The 21,128-nt window shown below is 43.3% G+C and overlaps 1 protein-coding gene across 1 annotated transcript in view; it reads left to right on the top strand.

Moving 5' to 3' along the window:
• LOC125042665 (processed variable antigen-like) overlaps positions 1–20,534 on the top strand; it is a 22,712-nt gene extending 2,178 nt beyond the window's left edge. Inside the window, exons 2-3 of the mRNA XM_047638460.1 lie at positions 10,261–10,322; positions 19,758–20,534. Of these exons, the coding sequence (XP_047494416.1) occupies positions 19,761–20,237 (477 nt within the window). The 5' untranslated portion in view covers positions 10,261–10,322; positions 19,758–19,760 and the 3' untranslated portion in view covers positions 20,238–20,534. The remainder of the gene's footprint in view (positions 1–10,260; positions 10,323–19,757) is intronic.
• Positions 20,535–21,128: the final 594 nt, after the last annotated feature.

Here is a 21,128-nt window from a genome sequence, read left to right as displayed (position 1 = left end):
CTTTTTTTCCCTCTTCCTCCTCCACCCCCTCCTTTTCTTTTTCCTCTTCCTCCCTCACCCCCCTCCCCCCTTCTTTCTCTTCCTCCTCCACCCCCCATTCCTCCTTTCCTCCTTCCTCCCCCCCTCCCCTTTCTCTCCCTTCTCTCCACCCCCCTCCTCCTTTCTCTTCCTTTCTCCTCCACCCCCTCCTCTTTCTTTTCCCTCTCTCTCCCCCCCCTCCTCTTTCTTCCCTCCTCTCCACCCCCCCTCTTCTCTTCCTCTTCCTCCTCACCCCCTCCTCCTTTCTCTTCCTCTTCCTCCTCCACCCCCTCCTCCTTTCTCTTCCTCTTCCTCCTCCACCCCCTCCTCCTTTCTCTTCCTCTTCCTCCTCCACCCCCTCCTCCTTTCTCTTCCTCTTCCTCCTCCACCCCCTCCTCCTTTCTCTTCCTCTTCCTCCTCCACCCCCCTCCTCCTTTCTCTTCCTCTTCCTCCTCCACCCCCTCCTCCTTTCTCTTCCTCTTCCTCCTCCACCCCCTCCTCCTTTCTCTTCCTCTTCCTCCTCCACCCCCTCCTCCTTTCTCTTCCTCTTCCTCCTCCACCCCCTCCTCCTTTCTCTTCCTCTTCCTCCTCCACCCCCTCCTCCTTTCTCTTCCTCTTCCTCCTCCACCCCCCTCCTCCTTTCTCTTCCTCTTCCTCCTCCACCCCCCTCCTCCTTTCTCTTCCTCTTCCTCCTCCACCCCCTCCTCCTTTCTCTTCCTCTTCCTCCTCCACCCCCCTCCTCCTTTCTCTTCCTCTTCCTCCTCCACCCCCTCCTCCTTTCTCTTCCTCTTCCTCCTCCACCCCCTCCTCCTTTCTCTTCCTCTTCCTCCTCCACCCCCCTCCTCCTTTCTCTTCCTCTTCCTCCTCCACCCCCCTCCTCCTTTCTCTTCCTCTTCCTCCTCCACCCCCTCCTCCTTTCTCTTCCTCTTCCTCCTCCACCCCCCTCCTCCTTTCTCTTCCTCTTCCTCCTCCACCCCCCTCCTCCTTTCTCTTCCTCTTCCTCCTCCACCCCCCTCCTCCTTTCTCTTCCTCTTCCTCCTCCACCCCCTCCTCCTTTCTCTTCCTCTTCCTCCTCCCACCCCCTCCTCCTTTCTCTTCCTCTTCCTCCTCCACCCCCCTCCTCCTTTTCTCTTCCTCTTCCTCCTCCACCCCCTCCTCCTTTCTCTTCCTCTTCCTCTTCCTCCTCCACCCCCTCCTCCTTTCTCTTCCTCTTCCTCTTCCTCCTCCACCCCCTCCTCCTTTCTCTTCCTCCACCCCTTCCTCCCGCCACCTTCCACCACCTTCCTGCTCCTCCCGCCCCCACCCACTCTACACACCCAACAGCTGACAACGGCATCCTGTAGAGTACATTTTACACAGGCAACTTTAAACACACATTGACTTGATCACATAGTCAATAGAATATTGGGGTTTCTGAGGAGAAAGCTGCACAACCACATACCAGACATCAAACAGCTTAGAACACACTTATACGACCAACACTGGAGTACTGTACACCAAACAACATTGAGATCCTTCGACAGGTTAACACCAGGGCAGACTGGTTTGTTATTTACAATTACGTTTATACACTTGGTACTACAGCTCGTATAAAGATCATGTATGGATATGCTGGAGATAAGACTTGCATTGAGCACACGAAAACCACACAGCAACGAATGCAAACACTATCCCTTATTGTCATCCACATGTTCCAGCCATTTTCTCTATAGGAGTCTTGTTTCAGCCAGGCATCACATGACTTCACCTTAGGGTGGTCACAATAGTCTATTCTGCCCAGGGATCCCTCGATAAATCGAGATACTTCCCCAGCTGTGAAGGATCCCTCTATAAATCGAGATACTTCCCCAGCTGTGAAGGATCCCTCTATAAATCGAGATACTTCCCCAGCTGTGAAGGATCCCTCTATAAATCGAGATACTTCCCCAGCTGTGAAGGATCCCTCTATAAATCGAGATACTTCCCCAGCTGTGAAGGGATACCAGATGAAAATCTCTGCCTAGAGCTGTACCGCTGGTCTTTCACCCCAGCTAGGAGAGATGATGCCTAAACAAAAAGCATAGAATGGTTACTAGGAAGCCTACTACTTGTCTAAATGTTGATTACGTTGGGTAATTTTTGTTCTGTAGAAGTATTATATTACAACTATAACATTGATGCCTAACTAAAATTGTACAGATTATCCAGAAAAACGTTCATTTGATCATGGAGTGGGTTAATGTTACCGAGAGCGACGCACGGAGGTAGAGCAAATTGGACATTGCCATCTTGTAGAGCATACAAAATAGAGTAGGAATCTATACAACTAAATCTGCAGCGGCCTCACATTTCCCGGGAAATGACAAAAATAGGCTCTGCATGGCACCTCTCTGAGGCTAAGTCCCCATCCATGTTTACCTTGCCAGGACCAAAACAAATGTGACGCGTAACGCCTTATTGCGATCTACGAAGTAGTCCATGTATTACTACGCGCTTGTGAAAACGATTATTTTGTAATTACCAGAGTCTGATTTTCCGAATTCGTGTATATAATGAATTGTTTAACTTTTATTATACTTCTTTTACGTGCTTTGGTAATTATTTACAGTATTTTGGACAATAACCATGTGCGCATGTGCGTTTTTCCACCGGGAGATTTGACACTTCGTCAGTCGCCATTAGTTCCGAAACACCGGTGAGAAGTGTCACATTTTAAGAGTGTTGCGTCGATTCCGGGTCATTTTTAAGGCCGTATAGTGGATATATAGAACAATTAGATATCTGCATCTATCTCAGCTTGATATTTGAGCCCAACAAGTGCCCCAAATGTCGAAAAATGATTACAAACCAAGGAACTCGGACCATAGACTGAAGCGAAGAAAAGTTCGATCTTTCGCAATATACAGGTATGTGGTTTTACCCTGGGCGGTTCCGAGGGCAGAGCACCTAGGCTAGAGAAAATATAGATCGTATTTTCTTAAAGCCACGGGGGTCCAGGGGGCGTAGCCCCCTGGCTAGGCGCATATAGTACTACGGGGGTCCAGGGGGCGTAGCCCCCTGGCTAGGTGAATATAATTAGGCTTGGCTAGGCTAGGTTAGGCTAGGTTAGGTTAGGCTAGGTTAGGTTAGGCTAGGTTAGGCTAGGCTAGGCTAGGTTAGGTTAGGTTAGGCTAGGCTAGGCTAGGCTAGGCTAGGCTAGGTTTGTATATTACTAGGGGGTCCAGGGGGCAGAGCCCCCTGGCTAGGGAATATATACATCATAGTGTATGAAAGCCACAGGGTTAAGGTTAGGTTGGTTAATTGTTTAGGACGCATTTTACGATTACCACAGGGGATCTGGATAATGTGAAATCCCGTAGTTTTTTACCGAGCGTTGGGTTTGTTTCCCGTAGAGTTTTTCGAAAGTTGGCGCGTTAATACGAAGACTTTCAAAGATGGCGGGGCGTCCGTAGAGTTTCGCTGGCCGATTTCCTTCGTTTTTTGTGCTTTTCGGGACAAATTTGGCTCGGGTTTTCGAAAAAACGACTTTTTAACGCTTCATAAATCACTTTCTTCGATTTCTGCAGGTTCCTTTTGACATCCAGTGCCATCCATTATTCCCCCCCCAAAACCCAAGATCGTTGGGTAGAGGAAACAAACAAACAATCTGATTTTGGAACTTAGTCTCTGAGAGGAAGCGTCGCTCTCGGTAACATTTACCATGGAGGGTTAATGTTACCGAGAGCGACGCACGGAGGTAGAGCAAATTGGACATTGCCATCTTGTAGAGCATACAAAATAGAGTAGGAATCTATACAACTAAATCTGCAGCGGCCTCACATTTCCCGGGAAATGACAAAAATAGGCTCTGCATGGCACCTCTCTGAGGCTAAGTCCCCATCCATGTTTACCTTGCCAGGACCAAAACAAATGTGACGCGTAACGCCTTATTGCGATCTACGAAGTAGTCCATGTATTACTACGCGCTTGTGAAAACGATTATTTTGTAATTACCAGAGTCTGATTTTCCGAATTCGTGTATATAATGAATTGTTTAACTTTTATTATACTTCTTTTACGTGCTTTGGTAATTATTTACAGTATTTTGGACAATAACCATGTGCGCATGTGCGTTTTTCCACCGGGAGATTTGACACTTCGTCAGTCGCCATTAGTTCCGAAACACCGGTGAGAAGTGTCACATTTTAAGAGTGTTGCGTCGATTCCGGGTCATTTTTAAGGCCGTATAGTGGATATATAGAACAATTAGATATCTGCATCTATCTCAGCTTGATATTTGAGCCCAACAAGTGCCCCAAATGTCGAAAAATGATTACAAACCAAGGAACTCGGACCATAGACTGAAGCGAAGAAAAGTTCGATCTTTCGCAATATACAGGTATGTGGTTTTACCCTGGGCGGTTCCGAGGGCAGAGCACCTAGGCTAGAGAAAATATAGATCGTATTTTCTTAAAGCCACGGGGGTCCAGGGGGCGTAGCCCCCTGGCTAGGCGCATATAGTACTACGGGGGTCCAGGGGGCGTAGCCCCCTGGCTAGGTGAATATAATTAGGCTTGGCTAGGCTAGGTTAGGCTAGGTTAGGTTAGGCTAGGTTAGGTTAGGCTAGGTTAGGTTAGGCTAGGCTAGGTTAGGTTAGGTTAGGCTAGGCTAGGCTAGGCTAGGTTTGTATATTACTAGGGGGTCCAGGGGGCAGAGCCCCCTGGCTAGGGAATATATACATCATAGTGTATGAAAGCCACAGGGTTAAGGTTAGGTTGGTTAATTGTTTAGGACGCATTTTACGATTACCACAGGGGATCTGGATAATGTGAAATCCCGTAGTTTTTTACCGAGCGTTGGGTTTGTTTCCCGTAGAGTTTTTCGAAAGTTGGCGCGTTAATACGAAGACTTTCAAAGATGGCGGGGCGTCCGTAGAGTTTCGCTGGCCGATTTCCTTCGTTTTTTGTGCTTTTCGGGACAAATTTGGCTCGGGTTTTCGAAAAAACGACTTTTTAACGCTTCATAAATCACTTTCTTCGATTTCTGCAGGTTCCTTTTGACATCCAGTGCCATCCATTATTCCCCCCCCAAAACCCAAGATCGTTGGGTAGAGGAAACAAACAAACAATCTGATTTTGGAACTAAGTCTCTGAGAGGAAGCGTCGCTCTCGGTAACATTTACCATGGAGTGTATGGGCATGGAGCTTGCTTCGGACCTTTATGCCGTGGTGGACGAACGTGAGAGCCATAGAATACCGTCCACAAATATCATGATAGCAGAAAGTTTAAAATAATGTAAGAAAACAAGAAGAAACTTGGCTTTGCTATGCCATGATCGAAAATTTTACGATTTTACTCGGTTTGTTATAGTATTTGCTTCCTCCCAACTTTAGATTTTCCTTCCAAAATTTTCTCTCATACATTACTGGTTACAGTAACAGCGGTATGTGCTATTGGAAAGAATATTGTCGGGTTTTCTATTTTCGTCAAAAAATGGGGTATTGGGATACTTGGTATGGTTGTATTGATGTACGATGATTAAAAAAATGGGTGGATTGGCTTTTCTGAGTTTAGTGTGTTGAATATTTTTGAATGTACAGTATATGCGATGATATTCATAGCATCCACGACTGTCCTCGATGTAAAGTTCGTCCACAAAGTTATTGTAGACCCTTTGATCTTTGCTGGGACGAAGTTTCACCACGGATGGACAGTTGGACACTGCGTAGTGCTACCAATCCCGCTCTATGGCGTTTGGCTGTCACAAGTGACTTGTTTCAGGGACCATTGCAAAATGTTATATAATTTAGTCATAAATTGGAACACTTAGAACTGTCTATCACTCGACTAAGAATGTTACTTGACTTCATTATAACCCAATTTATATTTCAGAAAAATTAATAAATCTAATATAATAGTCTACACCACTTAACATTAACTTTATTGACAGTCTTGAAGGTGGAGAAAGGTTTACTGATAGGTGCAAACCTGCCAACGTTGGTTCGCAAGTTCACAGTATTTCTGCACTTTCTTGGTTCGCATAGGAAACGAAAATTGTACATAATTGCATGCAGGGTAATGTACAATACCTTGTATAATCAACTGCAGGAGGGTGCTGCCTCTCCTCCCCGCCTAACTTCAAAGAATCCTTTACGTATACACGGCATGACGCAATGATAACCGATCACAACTGTTTATGGATGTTCCCTGAATAACAACATTGTCATCCTTGAAAAAATCAGCCTGACATACAGCTAGTGTGTAGGCTACTCTTTATCAACAGAGGTTTTAGTACACTACCCTCAGAACAGGCAGCGAGATAAGATGGGCTGGACAGCAACTATAACTTGCAGAAATATTCCATTAACTTACAGGATCGGTGGGGTGGGGTGGAGTCGCATAAAGTTAGGGCATCGTTAGTTTGACAGCTAAAACCACTAATGTAAACAGTATATAGGAACGATAATCAATTAATCCAAGAGTATATCCATTCCAAATTGAGAATAATGATTTGATATAAATTAAATAATATATTGAAGTACGTGTTATATTTCAACAATACGAATTCCACATGCAATAATTCATAACACTGGATGTGTATTGTGTCTGGTGAAACTGCTTGTAATATAGTATGACTTGACTTTTCGTCAAACTTTCATGCTGCAATACATTTGAATGAGATATATTGGAGATTTTTGGTGTATGCGGTGGTGTGTAGTAATTACTTTCGTGATTATACCATAGCTTTGTTGGTTAATGTTACCGAGAGCGACACACGGAGGTAGAGCATTGCCATCTTGTAGATCATAGAAAATAGAGTAGGAATCAATACAACTAAATCTGCAGCGGCCTCATATTTCCCGGGAAATGACAAAAATAGGCTCTGCATGGCACTGCTCTGAGGCTGAGTCCCCATCCATGTTTACCTTGCCAGGGCCAAAACAAATGTGACGCGTAACTCATTATTGCGATCTATGAAGCAGTCCATGTATTACTACGCGCTTGTAAAAACGATGATTTTGTAAATACCAGAGTCTGTTTTTCCGAATTCATGTATTTAATGAATTGTTTTACTTTTATTATACTTCTTTTACGTGCTTTGGTAATTATTTACACTATTTTGTACAATAACCATGTGCGCATGTGCCTTTTTCCACCGGGAGATTTGACACTTCGTCAGTCGCCATTAGTTCCGAAACACCGGTGAGAAGTGTCACATTTTAAGTGTGTTGCGTCGATTCCGGGTCATTTTTAAAGCCGAATAGTGGATATATAGAACAAATAGATAATAGTATCTATCTCAGCTTGATATTTGAGCCCAACAAGTGCCCCATATGTCGAAAAAAGTGATTACAAACCAAGGAACTCGGACCATAGACGGAAGCGAAGAAAATTTCGATCTTTCGCTATGTAAAGGTATGTGGTTTTACCCTGGGGTTCAGAGGGCAGAGCACCTAGGCTAGGGAGTATATAGATCGTATTTTCTTAAAGCCACGGGGATCCAGGGGGCGTAGCCCCCTTGCTAGGAGCATATAATTAGGCTAGGCTAGGCTAGGCGCATATAATACCACAGGGGGCCCAGGGAATATATACATCGTAGTGTATGAAGCCACAGGGTTAAGGTTAGGTTGGTTTATTGGTTAGGATGCATTGTACGATTACCACAGGGCACCTGCTTTGAAAGAATTTAATGTCCGAAGAGCACTCTGATAGTCACAGAAAACTACTACAGAGCCCTGAGACATTACGAATTCCGTTTCAAGGAGTATACCTGCCAGCTCCGTTTGTGTAGTGCTGGCCCAATTTTGCACTCTCATATTAACTGGATGTTTTAGTAGGCCATTTTTGTATACAGTACAAGCACAACCAGCTTTGTATCCAGACTGTAAGGATCCGTCAACGTAACACTCGTATGCATCATCGCCCATAGACTGTGTGATCCTTCACCGTTGCTTATACAATTAGTTGTAACACGCAGTTATATACACTGATTTTTTTGTGGAAGACACGTAAGGTTGCACGATCAATTTTGAATTTTTCATGGTGGAATGGATCCGACCCTGTGGTATTTTACTAATTGGGACATTGAGCTTTGTAATGTTCATGGAGATTTTGTGTATTAGAGGGCGCGCGTGTGTGTGATTAGTCACGTCTGCTTGCGTGATTTTATGCTGCATTTGTAGTGGAAATAAATATTATTCTATCAGAGATGGATGGTAGGTTAAGTTCCGACCTCATGTTTACTATCCTTGCTGTTCTCGGGGCGCCGAGGATAATCCTCATGGCTTCATTTTGCACTACCTCCAAGCTATTTATTTATAATTCCTTACACTGCAACAAGTGCAGTGCATGGTAGTCTACAACTGATCTTATAAAAGCCAAGTAAAACAGTCTAGCGAGCTTAACATTGATGCCATGTTCTCTTCCAACAAGAACTCTCAACGGTTTCAGTCTCTCCTAGAGTCTCTTTTTCAGGGAAAGGATCAGGTCTGCATCATTTATGTTCACCCCTAGATATTTATATTTATGACACATGTCAAGCTCTTGGTCACCTATGCGAAAAGTGGGTAGGGGTATGATACATGGATTGAGAGCCATTGTTTTCTCAGTGGAGATGACTAATCCACACTCATGAGCCCTAGTTGTGAGTTTGTCGAGAATTATTTGCATCCTCTCTTGTGATGATGCTTTGACACATATGTCATCAGCATAGCATATAATGGATTCACCATCCCCAGGTGGAATATCTGCCACCAGCTTGTGCATGAGGACATTGAACAACAATGGGCTGAGAACTCCTCCCTGTGGCGTCCCAAGTTCAAAAGATTGTGTGGTGGAACTTCTCACTCCCTTGAACAAGACACTTGCCGATCTGTTCGAAAGATACATTCTAATCCAGCTGTTGACTTTCAAAGATGGCGGGGGCGTCCGTAGAGTTTCACTGACCGATTTCATTCGTTTTTTGTGCTTTTCGGGACAGAAATTTGGTTCGGGTTCTCGTCCATAACTCGGTGCAATAATAATTTGATTGTATAAATTCTCATGACTGCAAATTCCTGTCACCCAGTCCCTCAAGCCAAATCTTCCTATGACGGCACCCGCTGCTCAAGCCAAATTGTCATGCTAGTCAGGTCTGTCTGGAGATCCCTGAACAACTCCGCTTTGTGTCTGTTATGTAGAGAATGGGATTGGTTACACTACAGTGTCCCCCTGTAAAGAAACATTGTGCCAGAACAGGTCAATGTCTGCAATAACTTGAGTGAACTACACATCAAAGATAGTGCTATCGGATTTCGATCGAAATTTACAAGAAACTAAACTTGGAAAAGACAGTCCATCCACTTTATGATACATTATGCATCAGAAATGTAAAATCCGACAATAAATTTCAAAATAACATATCGCTATTATTTCATCAATAATACAAGCATACATACATACATACATACATACATACATACATACATACATACATGCATGCATACATGTATACATGTATACATGTATACATACATGCATGCATACATGTATACATGTATACATACATGCATGCATACATGTATACATGCATGCATACATGTATACATGTATACATGTATACATGTATACATGTATACATGCATACATGTATACATGTATACATGCATACATGCATACATGTATACATGCATACATGTATACATGCATACATGTATACATGTATACATGTATACATGCATACATGCATACATGCATGCATACATACATACATACATACAATGTATCACTGTAGCATGTACAGTTGCCTGTACTTGTGACTGGTAAAACAGCTTGAATGGATTTGAACATGAAATTACTTGTATAGAAAGCCGGTTCAAATCTTAGAAACATTATCCTTAAGATATTTGTATGGATAATTAGTTTTCAAACTAAATATTTGAAGAATTCTATTATGTAGAATATTAGCCATCATCCATAGTGGATTAATGTTAAGAATAGAGGTTTGCTTCTTTCCATTCAACTTGTCCTAGATTTCAAACAAAGATGAAGCCACTCTCAACAGTCCAGTGAAAACGAATGTACCAGACACTAATGCAGGCAACTGTACGTTCGTAAATAAAATTAATATACAACGGATATTAAGCTGTAACTTTTGTCCATCAATTAGTGCATTATCCGTAGTGTATATGACGAGTTCAGTGAATTGATCTTTTTGAAATATAATAATGCAACTGTTGTATTAATTTTATACAAAAGCATGTCAAAATGTATACTATGTAAACTTTACCTTTTAATGCATTGCAGAAACGAGTCCAACACAGGAAAGGAGTCAAGCCACTAGCTAGACACACGCATCCTCCAAAACGGTAAGATCATAAGTTTTCAGAAGAACGTCTTTAAACAGTTTTGTACTCATGGTCTTTTTGTCAATCAATAGGGTTTTCATGATTTTGGTAGTCTGGTACGTCGAAGCCTTTGTGGAAAGATTATTGTAATTTAGAAATCTATTCATTGCCCTCTGTTTACATAAAACTGAAACTCTCAACTCCCAGCAATGTCAGTTGTTATCTATGGTAGTCGGTTTTTTTTTCGTTGCCTTGGGCCTCAGCCCCTTTCCTTTTCCTTCTCTTCTATAACATATTCTGTCCATTTCCTAAGATGTGAAAGCTGTGTGGAGAGGATAAAAGGCTAGCTTCGGATCAGTCTTGAATGGGGAGCCAAACACACGGTATTGCCTTTTAATAATCTGACCACCTCTCTCTCGAGGCCACTGAGGGGCCAACCTTTGCTCTTCCCCCGTGGCCAATAATGATTTTGTACCTTTAATTGGGGCATTGAGGTCGCTTGTTTATCAGCAAGCCCTACAAACATTGTGTCCGGTTCCTTGACCCTGGTTCTCCTTTGATCACGATTACTGTAGTCATCATCTCCCCAATGAAGTTTATCTTACCATCTCGACCATATCAATGCCTCCCTTATCAATGTCAGTTATTGTGCATTTTGGCCACATTGCTAAGCATTGTCACTCCACAGCCTGCTCCCATCTGTACCCAACCTGGCCATTACTGTTCAGAACTGCCCTACACAATCATGCATACGCCAATTGTTGTGGCTCCCATAATGCTTTAGATTAATGACTGTGAGGTTTTTCTCTTGGTACTTACTCCAGTGCTGTCCTTCGTGTTGTCCCAATTCCTTCTCCCTAAGATATTTCTACATCTCCCCCAGTATCTCTTCCTCCTACTTCTTCCCCTTCCTCTCCCAGTCAGATTCCTTTGCCATACTAAATCACTACTGCCCAGGTACCTACCCCTCCATCTCGCTCGACTCGCCACATGCAATATAAACGTTTTGCCCCATTCACCTCCTCTTCTACATCTACCTCTTCCTCTGCCCCTGATACGTCTGTCCTCTCTTCTGAAACCTTTATTTCTCATACCTCCTCAACCATCTCCATTTCAGAAACTCTTGGACATTCAAAACGATCTAATCATGACTCAGGGTAACATTCCTATACCTCATCCATCATTCACAATCCTGCTCCCATTCCCTCTAAGTCCCGCCATCCATCCATCCTCTTCATGGTCACCCTACACCCCTTCCTCCCACTCCTTCCCAACACATCCCTCCCTGTTTCATCTGCATACCCCCCCCCCCCCCCTTCTTTCCCTGTTATCCATTCTGCTCCTTCCTGGGTACACAGGACTCCCTTTTCAATGTTGCCGCATTTTCTTTACATCTGAGGAAAAGGGAATGTTGCCATCATGTCTCAAAATCGCTAACTGGTAACTGCCATCTTTATTCATCATGTTGTATCTGGATGTCTTGTACATTAATTGGTCAATAAGGGGTACTAAAGATGGCATCTTTCTAGATTTTGGAACTTTAAAATTTATCTGGGACAAAACCTCTTCCACAGTGGATTGTTTATATTTAACCTCTTCCATATTCCCTCAAAATTTGATTTAAAATACACTACACCTGCTCTACAGCGGCTACAATTTCTAAGTTTCTGTACTCTCCCCCCCCCCCCCATTCCCTTGCTCGTTGGGGGGATAAGGGGATGGAGACTGAATCCCATTGTTGTGATCACCCCTACCTTGGACCTCATCCCTCGCCTCAACTAATTTTGCATGGTGTTCTTTCCTTTTCATTCTACTCTTCATCCCCTTATGCTAATTGTTAACCCCGTTTTACCCTTTTCAACAAAATACTTTATGATAATCCTATATGACCTAAGATGTCTGGCACATTTCCAATTGACCAATTACCATTATGGAAACCTACAAACAGCGCCGTAAAAGAAAAAAGAAAAGAAAAAAAAAATCCTTTCCCGCCGCTAATAACCTTTTAATGTTCATGCGGAAGAATAATTTCAATAAACAAATATTCCTCTTTTTGAAGTAAACCACTTACATACGTACCTAAATCTTATTTAGAGATAGATGGTTTGCATCTTATCAATTTCCTCCTTGTGACAAAAATATTGCAGAATAGTCATGCATTTATTCAATAGAAAAGTAACAAAATTGTAGGGGTACAAGAAGGTTAGATTAGTTAGGCGTTAGATTAGATCTTTAAAAGTTCAGATACAGAGACTGATGGGTTATTTAGATATTTAAAAATAAATAAAAATGTATGCTCCAAGCTGATTTTTTTTTTTTTTTAAGGATCTATTGTTCAGTAATTCTCTCCATGGCCTGCGAGTTTGACATGGATGGAGGATTTTGTGGGATTTTAGATCTGAAAGTGATTGGAACTTTCAGAACTCATATTTTCTGTTGTGTGAAATACGAGTATATTATTTCTAATTGGATTATGGCAGTGTCTAGGGAGAGTTTTAGTAGCCTCTGATGCACATTGGTGTAGGGAATAACAAATTCATTTAACAATTGTTATACCAACTTTTGTTGCTTAAAGAATTGAAATTTTCCATGAGATTTCAAGCCCCGTCGCCACCAAATTATGTGGTGAATACATAGTATCAGCATATTGAGCAGACTTTTGACTTAAGCCTGTCATACCAACGTTTTCCCCATATATATTTATTAGGTCCGGAATTTTGGTTAGAATTGCCCCCTTCTACAGATCACAAGATTTTACAGCTATGAGATTTCGTCACTTTAACATCTATGGATTCAACTATACTGGATTTTTTTTTTCAATGTTACTAAAGATCCCGACCTCTTTTGCAACATCTGTGTACTGAGCAAAAATCTGCCAGATGGTCTGATACAAATAATTAAGATTTGTGGCTCTTTTTAGCCTCAGATTCTTTGGTACCCTGGTCTTGGACTTCTATTCCATCCTCCAACCTCTCTGCTCCTATTCCGTCTACACCCAAAGTATCTGCAGATATCCTTCCTCCTATTGTTCCCCCTACACCCCTCCCTCCCCATTCCCCCCCCGCTTCCACTGCATCACCCCCCCCCCCCCCTAACTTCCCCACTATCACTTCCACACACCATGTGTATTTTTGTCGAATCACCATAAAAAGATCTGACATTTATTGCAGAAGGCTTTCGTTGGTTCTCCATCCACCTTCGACAACCAAAGTTTAATATCTCCCTTTCTGTAACTATTAGCTTATTAGCCATAGTAACCTGTAAATAAAACTTCCTTTATCCTGATACCTAAGTCTTAGCATCGCATTTTCTATTTTCAAGTTATCTATTAATTTTAATCTATAGCTTGTTAAATTTTTGTTAAATAAGTAAATGTGCACAAATTCATGTACTATGTAAATAGCTGTTAACAGTTACCAGATCTTTAGGAAACGATGATTGTGTAATATCTCGTATATATTTGGACCTTTCAAATATACTAATATACCTTTACAAGATTCCTAAATACTCTATTTAGCCAAGCCAAATGGGACCGATTTTTCGTGATCCCTCCCACAGCTCCCTACTCTCAAAACACCCTCCTCTTCCAGCAATGCCTCCAAAAACAAGTAGGTAAAGTCTCTTTCCGTAGCCGACCCTGATTACTCCCGTCTCGTCACAGTAACAACTGAAAACCAAGCTATAGCATTAACAAAACTAACTGATCTATGTGGTAATCCCATCCCTACAGAACCTCATCCAACCCTCAATACTTGCACTGGAACTGTCTCTATCTCCCCAACAGATTGCCCGATTTATGACAAAGAATGGTCAGATTGTGGAGAGGACTTACTCGCTTGTCTCACAGACTATGATGCAACATATGTACAATGCTACTCCATTCCTCCCAGAGGAAATCGTAAGAAATCCATCAACATTGCCAAAATTACTTTCCGTAGACATGACCTTTCCTGTAATGTTTACATAGGTGGGGAATCCCTACCTGTCCAACCATATCAACCTCCTCCTCATCAGTGCCAAAATTGTTGGCGTTTAGGACACCAACCCAAACACTGTCATTCCACAGCCAGATGCCCACTATGTGCCTAACCTGGCCATACTCGATCAAACTGCTCTGCACAATCACGCACATGTGCAAACTGTGGCGGCCCTCATAATGTATTTTATAGAGGCTGCCCCACCTACAAATTTGAGTCAGAGGTAGCAACTCTCAGATTCAGACTTGGACTCACTCTACGTGAAGCCAGACAGGAAGCACGTCGACGAAGCTTTTCTCTTACCCCCTACTCCAGTAATGTCGCTCACTCTGCCAATCCCCCTACCTCCCAAGCTCCTACACCGTCTCCTAAACCCAACCCCCCTCCATCTAACCTCCCCTCTTCTACCTCCTACCTTCCCTAGGCAAATTCTTTTGCCATCCTAAATCCAGACACTCCAATCTCTACCCAATCAAATTCTTTTGCCATCCTAAATCCAGACACTCCAATCTCTTCCCAATCAAATTATTTTGCCATCCTAAATCGAGACACTCCAATCTCTTCCCAATCAAATTATTTTGCCATCCTAAATCAAGACACTCCAATCTCTACTACAGCCCTAACACCTTCCCCTCTCCCTCCCCGCACTACCCGCAGCAGACAGAATAAACCCTCTCTTCCCCTACCTCACAATCACCTCCACCTTCCTTTGCCCCTATTTTCCAGACACCAGACTTCTCTTCCCCCCCTCACAAGAAAACCTTATCTCACAAAACTCCCCAACCAACCCCATTACAGAAACTCTTGAAGATATCCAGAACTACATAATAGAGTCCCAAACTGATACAATTCCCGCTCCCTCCACACTCAAAGTGACTGCCGATATCCATCCTCCTCCTACTCATATTCTCCCTACACCCAATCCTCCTACCCCCATCCCCCCCGACTCCACCCCCACCTATATTAACCCTCCCACCATCCCCTTTATCCCTTCCACTCCCTCCTGGATACACACGTGAATCCCTCATGTCACAAGTACCCTATTCCCCAGACCCTCTACCTCCCAACACCCCTCCTGATACAATACCACCTCCCCAACCTCATTCTTTATCCCACCCTCTAGCACCTTCCCCTTCAAATTCTCAAAAACGTTCTACAATCGATATCGCTAAATCAAAGAAAGTATAACTATCCTTCATTGGAATATTCGCGGTTTCCGCTCTCACAGACCTGACCTCCGACATATCCTCTCCTCTTATAACCCATCCATTATATGCCTTCAAGAAACTTTTCTTACACATTCTCCAATACCAATCCCCAATTACCATTTTGTTACTTCCCCACACTCCCTTTGTCTCGTCCATACTTAACAACCAGAAAACACCTTATGTAATACCTCCCTTTCAAACTACTGTCCCTTGTACAGTTATTCGTATCTTTCTTCGCCGCTGGATCACAATGATTTCAGTTTACTTCTCCCCTTCCCACCCCATTAACTTTGTCGCTTTAGAAAACCTAATTTCCCAACTTCAATCACCTTTCCTCATAGTAGGTGATTTTAACTGCCGCCACACTGTTTGGTGTGATTCTATCACCAACACCCGTGGCCGAGCTCTAGAGCGCTTCCTCTCCACAGCTGATATAATTCTAAATACAGATTGCCCCACACACTTTGATACACACACACAGTCTTTCTCATGCATTGACCTCTCTATGCTCCCCTTCTCTTCATTTAGATTTCCACTGGTCAGTTCTAGACCACTTTCCCTATAGTGACCACTTTCCAGTTCTCCTTTCTCCAACTTCATATGTACCACTTCCTAACTCCCCACGCTGGTGCTTTGATAGAGCTGACTGGCATACTTTCACTTCACTCTCTACTATTCATACCCCTCCATCTTCTCTCTCATCCGTATCAGAAATGATACAATTTTTCATAACTACAGTCCTAAGAGCTGCCCATACAGCTATCCCTCGAACCTCAAGACCCTATACCTCCAAATGTGTTCCATGGTGGAATTCTGATTGCAGTAAAGCACTGCGTGTAAAACGTGCAGCCTGGAACAGTTACCGCTACAAACGAGGTACCCTTCATCAACTATCAGCTCGTATCTCCTTTAAAAGAGCATCTGCCTGATTTCGTCGTACAATCCGAAATAGTAAAACAAATAGCTGGCGTAATTATGTTTCCTCAATTACATCCTCTACATCTATCTCAAATGTTTGGCGCAGGATCCATAAACTATCAGGCAAACATCCCCCCCCATCCAGCCCCCGTCCTCCATATTCAAGATACCCTCATCTCTGATCCCCCCGAAGTCGCTCATGAACTGGGTGATTATTTCAGCCAGGTCAGTAGTGGCTCTCACCTTTCTCCACACTTCTCTTCTATTAAAACCATCAGGGAACGTACCCCCATTATCTTCACCCTATCCTCTGCTGAGTCCTATAATGCTCTCTTTTCTTCCTCTGAACTCAGTGCTGCCCTAAAATCGTGCCACAACACTCATGAAGGCCCTGACGGTATTCACTACCGTATGCTCCGACAACTCCCATCTTCCTTATTATCCTTCCTATTAACAACTTACAACCACATTTGGACGTCAGGAAATTTTCCTTCTCATTGGCGAGAAGCTCTTATCCTCCCTTTCCTGAAACCCAATAAATCGGGTACCCTCCCTCAAGACTATCGCCCCATCGCACTAACTAGCTGCTTATGCAAACTACTAGAGCGAATGGTTAACTTCCCCTTAATGTGGTATCTTGAATCCCACAATCTTATCTCTCCTTCCCAGTTTGGTTTTCACCGTGCCCAAAGCACAGCTGACCCCCTTGCTCATTTTGAGACATATATTACATCCGCATTTGCACGCCATGAATCCGTATTAGCTATGTTTTTTGACCTAGAAAAAGCATATGATACGACATGGAGGTACCATATTCTCCAACAATCGTCCTCTCTTGGCATACGTGGAAACATGGGTGTCTTCATATAGTCTTTCCTCTCCCAACGCACTTTCCAGGTCAAAATTGCCTCTGCCACATCATCTTTCCTCAATTGAAGGTGTCCCACAAGGCAGTGTGTTTAGTACCACCTTATTCCTTCTTGCTGTAAATGACATGACATCAGTTCTACCACCAGGAGCCCGGTCATCACTATATGTTGATGATTTAACCATCTATGCCTCTGGCACATCCATACCAAATCTCTACCAATTTCTTCAATCTGCAATATCATCAGTTTCCTCCTGGGCCACAAATCATGGCTTCCTCTTTCCTACCTCCAAATCTTTCTTTAGCCTTTTCTCTCGCACACGTGTAGTTCCTCTACCTTCACTCTTCACTCTACTCCAACACCGTTCCTCTGGTAAATTCCTAGGCGTCATTTTTGACGCCAAACTATCCTGGCAAGACCATATTCTTTACATCAAAGAAAGAGCTCGCCGCTGTCTCCGAATTTTACAAACCCTATCCCATTTATCCTGGGGCTCAGATCGAAAAACTCCTGCATCTTCATGTCACCTTAATCCTCTCCACTCTAGATTATGGATGCCTTATCTACTCCTCTGCCTCAACTTCTCTCCTTGCTCATCTTGATACAATCCACCACTGTGGTCTTCGCTTAGCCCTAGGTGCCTTCCGCTCCTCTCCAGTTGAGAGCCTGTACACTGAATCAGGCATACCAGATCTCTCTCGACGCCGTGCCCTTCTCTCTCCGATGTTATGCTCGATTCCACCAACTTCCCCTCACTAAACTAACTATCCCACGATCCCTACTTCCTACCTTTGCTTCTTCTCCACGTTTACCTACTCCTTTCTCCACTCGCATGGATAACCTCCTCTCCCATTCCCCTTTTCCCCATCTCCGACCCCTCCCGTTCTCTGTCCATTCAGTCCCTCCATGGCTTATACCTTGCCCCCATATTTGCTCCGCTGTCTACCCTGACCCACCAAAATCAAATATTCCTCCTCCTGTCCTTACCCATTTCCTTGACCATGCCTCCACTCATTCCTCCAGTATTCCCGTCTACACTGACGGCTCCAAAACCACCTCCGGTGCTGGTTTTGCAGTAATCTTCCCAACTCGTACTTTCAAATACCCCCTCCCTCCTGAATCCAGTGTCCTTACTACAGAACTGTATGCACTCCTTTTTGCCTTAAAACACATACTCCCCTCTTCCTCTTATACAATTTTTACTGACTCCCGTAACTCATTAACTCTCATAAAGTCAATACACACGACCAACCCCCTTGTTTGTAAGATTCAGAACTGGTTGTTCTACCTGTCCACACGTCATAAAAACAATCAAAATTTGCTGGGTACCCAGGCATGTTGGAATCCCCGGCAATGAACAGGCAGATATTCTAGCACGCTATGCTGCTATGTCCACATCAAACACGTCATAAAAACAATCCAAATTTGCTGGGTACCCAGCCATGTTGGAATCCCCGGCAATGAACAGGCAGATATTCAAGCACGCTATGCTGCTATGTCCACATCAAACCAACCACGTTTCTCACATATCCCAGCCAGGGATTATTACCCACACTTTATGACCTTCTTGTATAATTGATGTCAATATTTTTGGTCAAGTCTCCATACTAATAAATACATACTGTAAAACTGTCAATCTCCTCCTGGCCAGCTCCATTCCATCGGAACAGACGTTGGGAGACGGCTCTCGCCCGCTTACGCATTGGCTACACCCGTCTAACACACTCCTATCTGATGTCACAATCCGATCCACCCCTATGTCCCTTATGTAATGTTCCTCTTTCAGTCCCACATATTCTTTTGTCATGCCCACGTTTTGAAGCAGCCCGTACCTCTACTTTCTCCCACCTATGCTCCCTACATAGACATCCCAACTTATCAGACATCCTTACAGAATCTCACACTTTCTGCTTTGACATCCTGTTTTCCTTCCTCAAATGCATATATATCCTTCACTTGATCTAACCCTTTACACTACCTTATCCGACCCTAACCACTTCACTCACCAATCCTTTAACCCAGCTTTAACAACTAATCACTAACCCAACCACCCTTCACTAACATTAACTATAGTGCTACATGACCTTAGATGTCTAGCACATTTATTTTGCTTTTAACCATTAACCATTAACCCCCCCCCCCCCCAACCCTCTTTAACCTTTTCAGTGCTACACCTTACTAAAGTGCGATATGACCTCTGGGTACTAGGTCATTTATTTCGTTTTGTAAATATTAACCATTATCTATTATTCAGGTCACCTATACCTCGTTCAATAAATACACCCCTATTCAAGGGAAATACCACCTGTACTATCACTTTAAGCTGTCATCCTATCACTAAAAGTGGTGGATTATGTTCTGCTATGATTGTTACCTATTATTTTACATTTTTTTAATTTGTCCATTCTTTGATTATGCATTTTTACATTCTTTAAGTACACCCAAGATGATTAAATGTATCTTACACTGTTTCTTTTCTTACAGAGAATGTTCAACACAACCCCTGCTAAGTATGCAATCCTCTCGAGTTTGTGTCTAAGTGTTTTGCTTGGAGGGGGCCTTGCTTGGCTTTCAGTTGAATTGTTTGATAATTCCCCTGGAATTTCATTACCTTGGGATAAGCCTAATAATGATGCCACTACCTACAAACCAATAAATGACACAGAAAGCACTACTGAAACGGGGCAAACAGAGAGCGCTACTGAAACGGGACAAACCGAGAGCGCTACTGAAACGGGACAAACAGAGGGCACTACTGAAACGGGACAAACAGAGGGCACTACTGAAACGGGACAAACAGAGGGCACTACTGAAACAGGACAAACAGAGGGCACTACTGAAACGGGACAAGCAGAAAGCACTACTGAAACGGGACAAGCAGAGAGCACTACTGAAAAGGAAACGGGAAATGATGCCAGAGAATGGACAGCCCCTGCAGAGAATACCATTTTTAAGCTGAAGTAAGAATTTTATGTTGAGAAGGAAGGAATTGCTATAGTTGAGACAGAGGACATGGCAAAATAACAAAAAAAAAAAAAAAAAAAAAAAAAAACTTTAAACAGTGCTGAACGAGGCCCTTTGTCTAGAGCTGCAGATGGGGAGGAACAGGCCCCTTGTCCTAAGCTGTAGACACCGCCAAACCAAACTGGAGGCTAGAGCTGCATCTGGAACAAGCACAGGTGGACCAGGATCATGGAAGTATCAGTACTCTCCAAGTTAATATTTTGTGCCTTTTAGTGATTTAATTAAATTATAAAACAAGCAAGTTGACACATTTAACCTTAAATTTATAGAACCCAAGTTACTGTATATAATCAGTATAATCATGTTAGCCCTACTAAGTATAATTGTGGCATGAAAGCTAAACGAATTCAGAAATGCAATAATGGAATACTGAATTCTGTATGTGCACATTTAAGTTGTTAACAGAAAGAAACGGTGAACCACCCACTGTTTCATAAGTCCCCACCCCCCCAATCCCCTGCTCATTGTTGTCGCCGTGGGCTTAGAACACGGAGGCCCAGTGCTGGCGAACTCCCCTACATTGGGGCTCAGCCCTCGACTCGACTAATTTTGCATGGGTCTTGTTTTCCATTTCCTTTTCCTTATCTTCCCCAACCCCTTCCCCTATACCTAAAGTGAGAGCCGCGTTGAAAGGATGAAAGGCCTCGGGGAGCCATGGGTATGGTATTCCCTTGGTTAACTGTTTAACCCTCACTATGGTCAGTAATGAAGTTTTTGTATCAAGTTTAGGGACACTAAGGCTTTATCAAATAGCCTCCCTGAATCCAACTCCTCTGGTTTACCAACCCCTGACTCACCTTTAATCATGGCTCCAACCACCCTCATTCGACG

This window comes from Penaeus chinensis, chromosome 32, assembly GCF_019202785.1.
Source record: "Penaeus chinensis breed Huanghai No. 1 chromosome 32, ASM1920278v2, whole genome shotgun sequence".
NCBI classification, from domain to species: domain Eukaryota; kingdom Metazoa; phylum Arthropoda; class Malacostraca; order Decapoda; family Penaeidae; genus Penaeus; species Penaeus chinensis.
The sequence above is the reverse complement of the archived record's forward strand: the minus strand, read 5'-3'. Positions and strand labels throughout refer to the sequence as shown.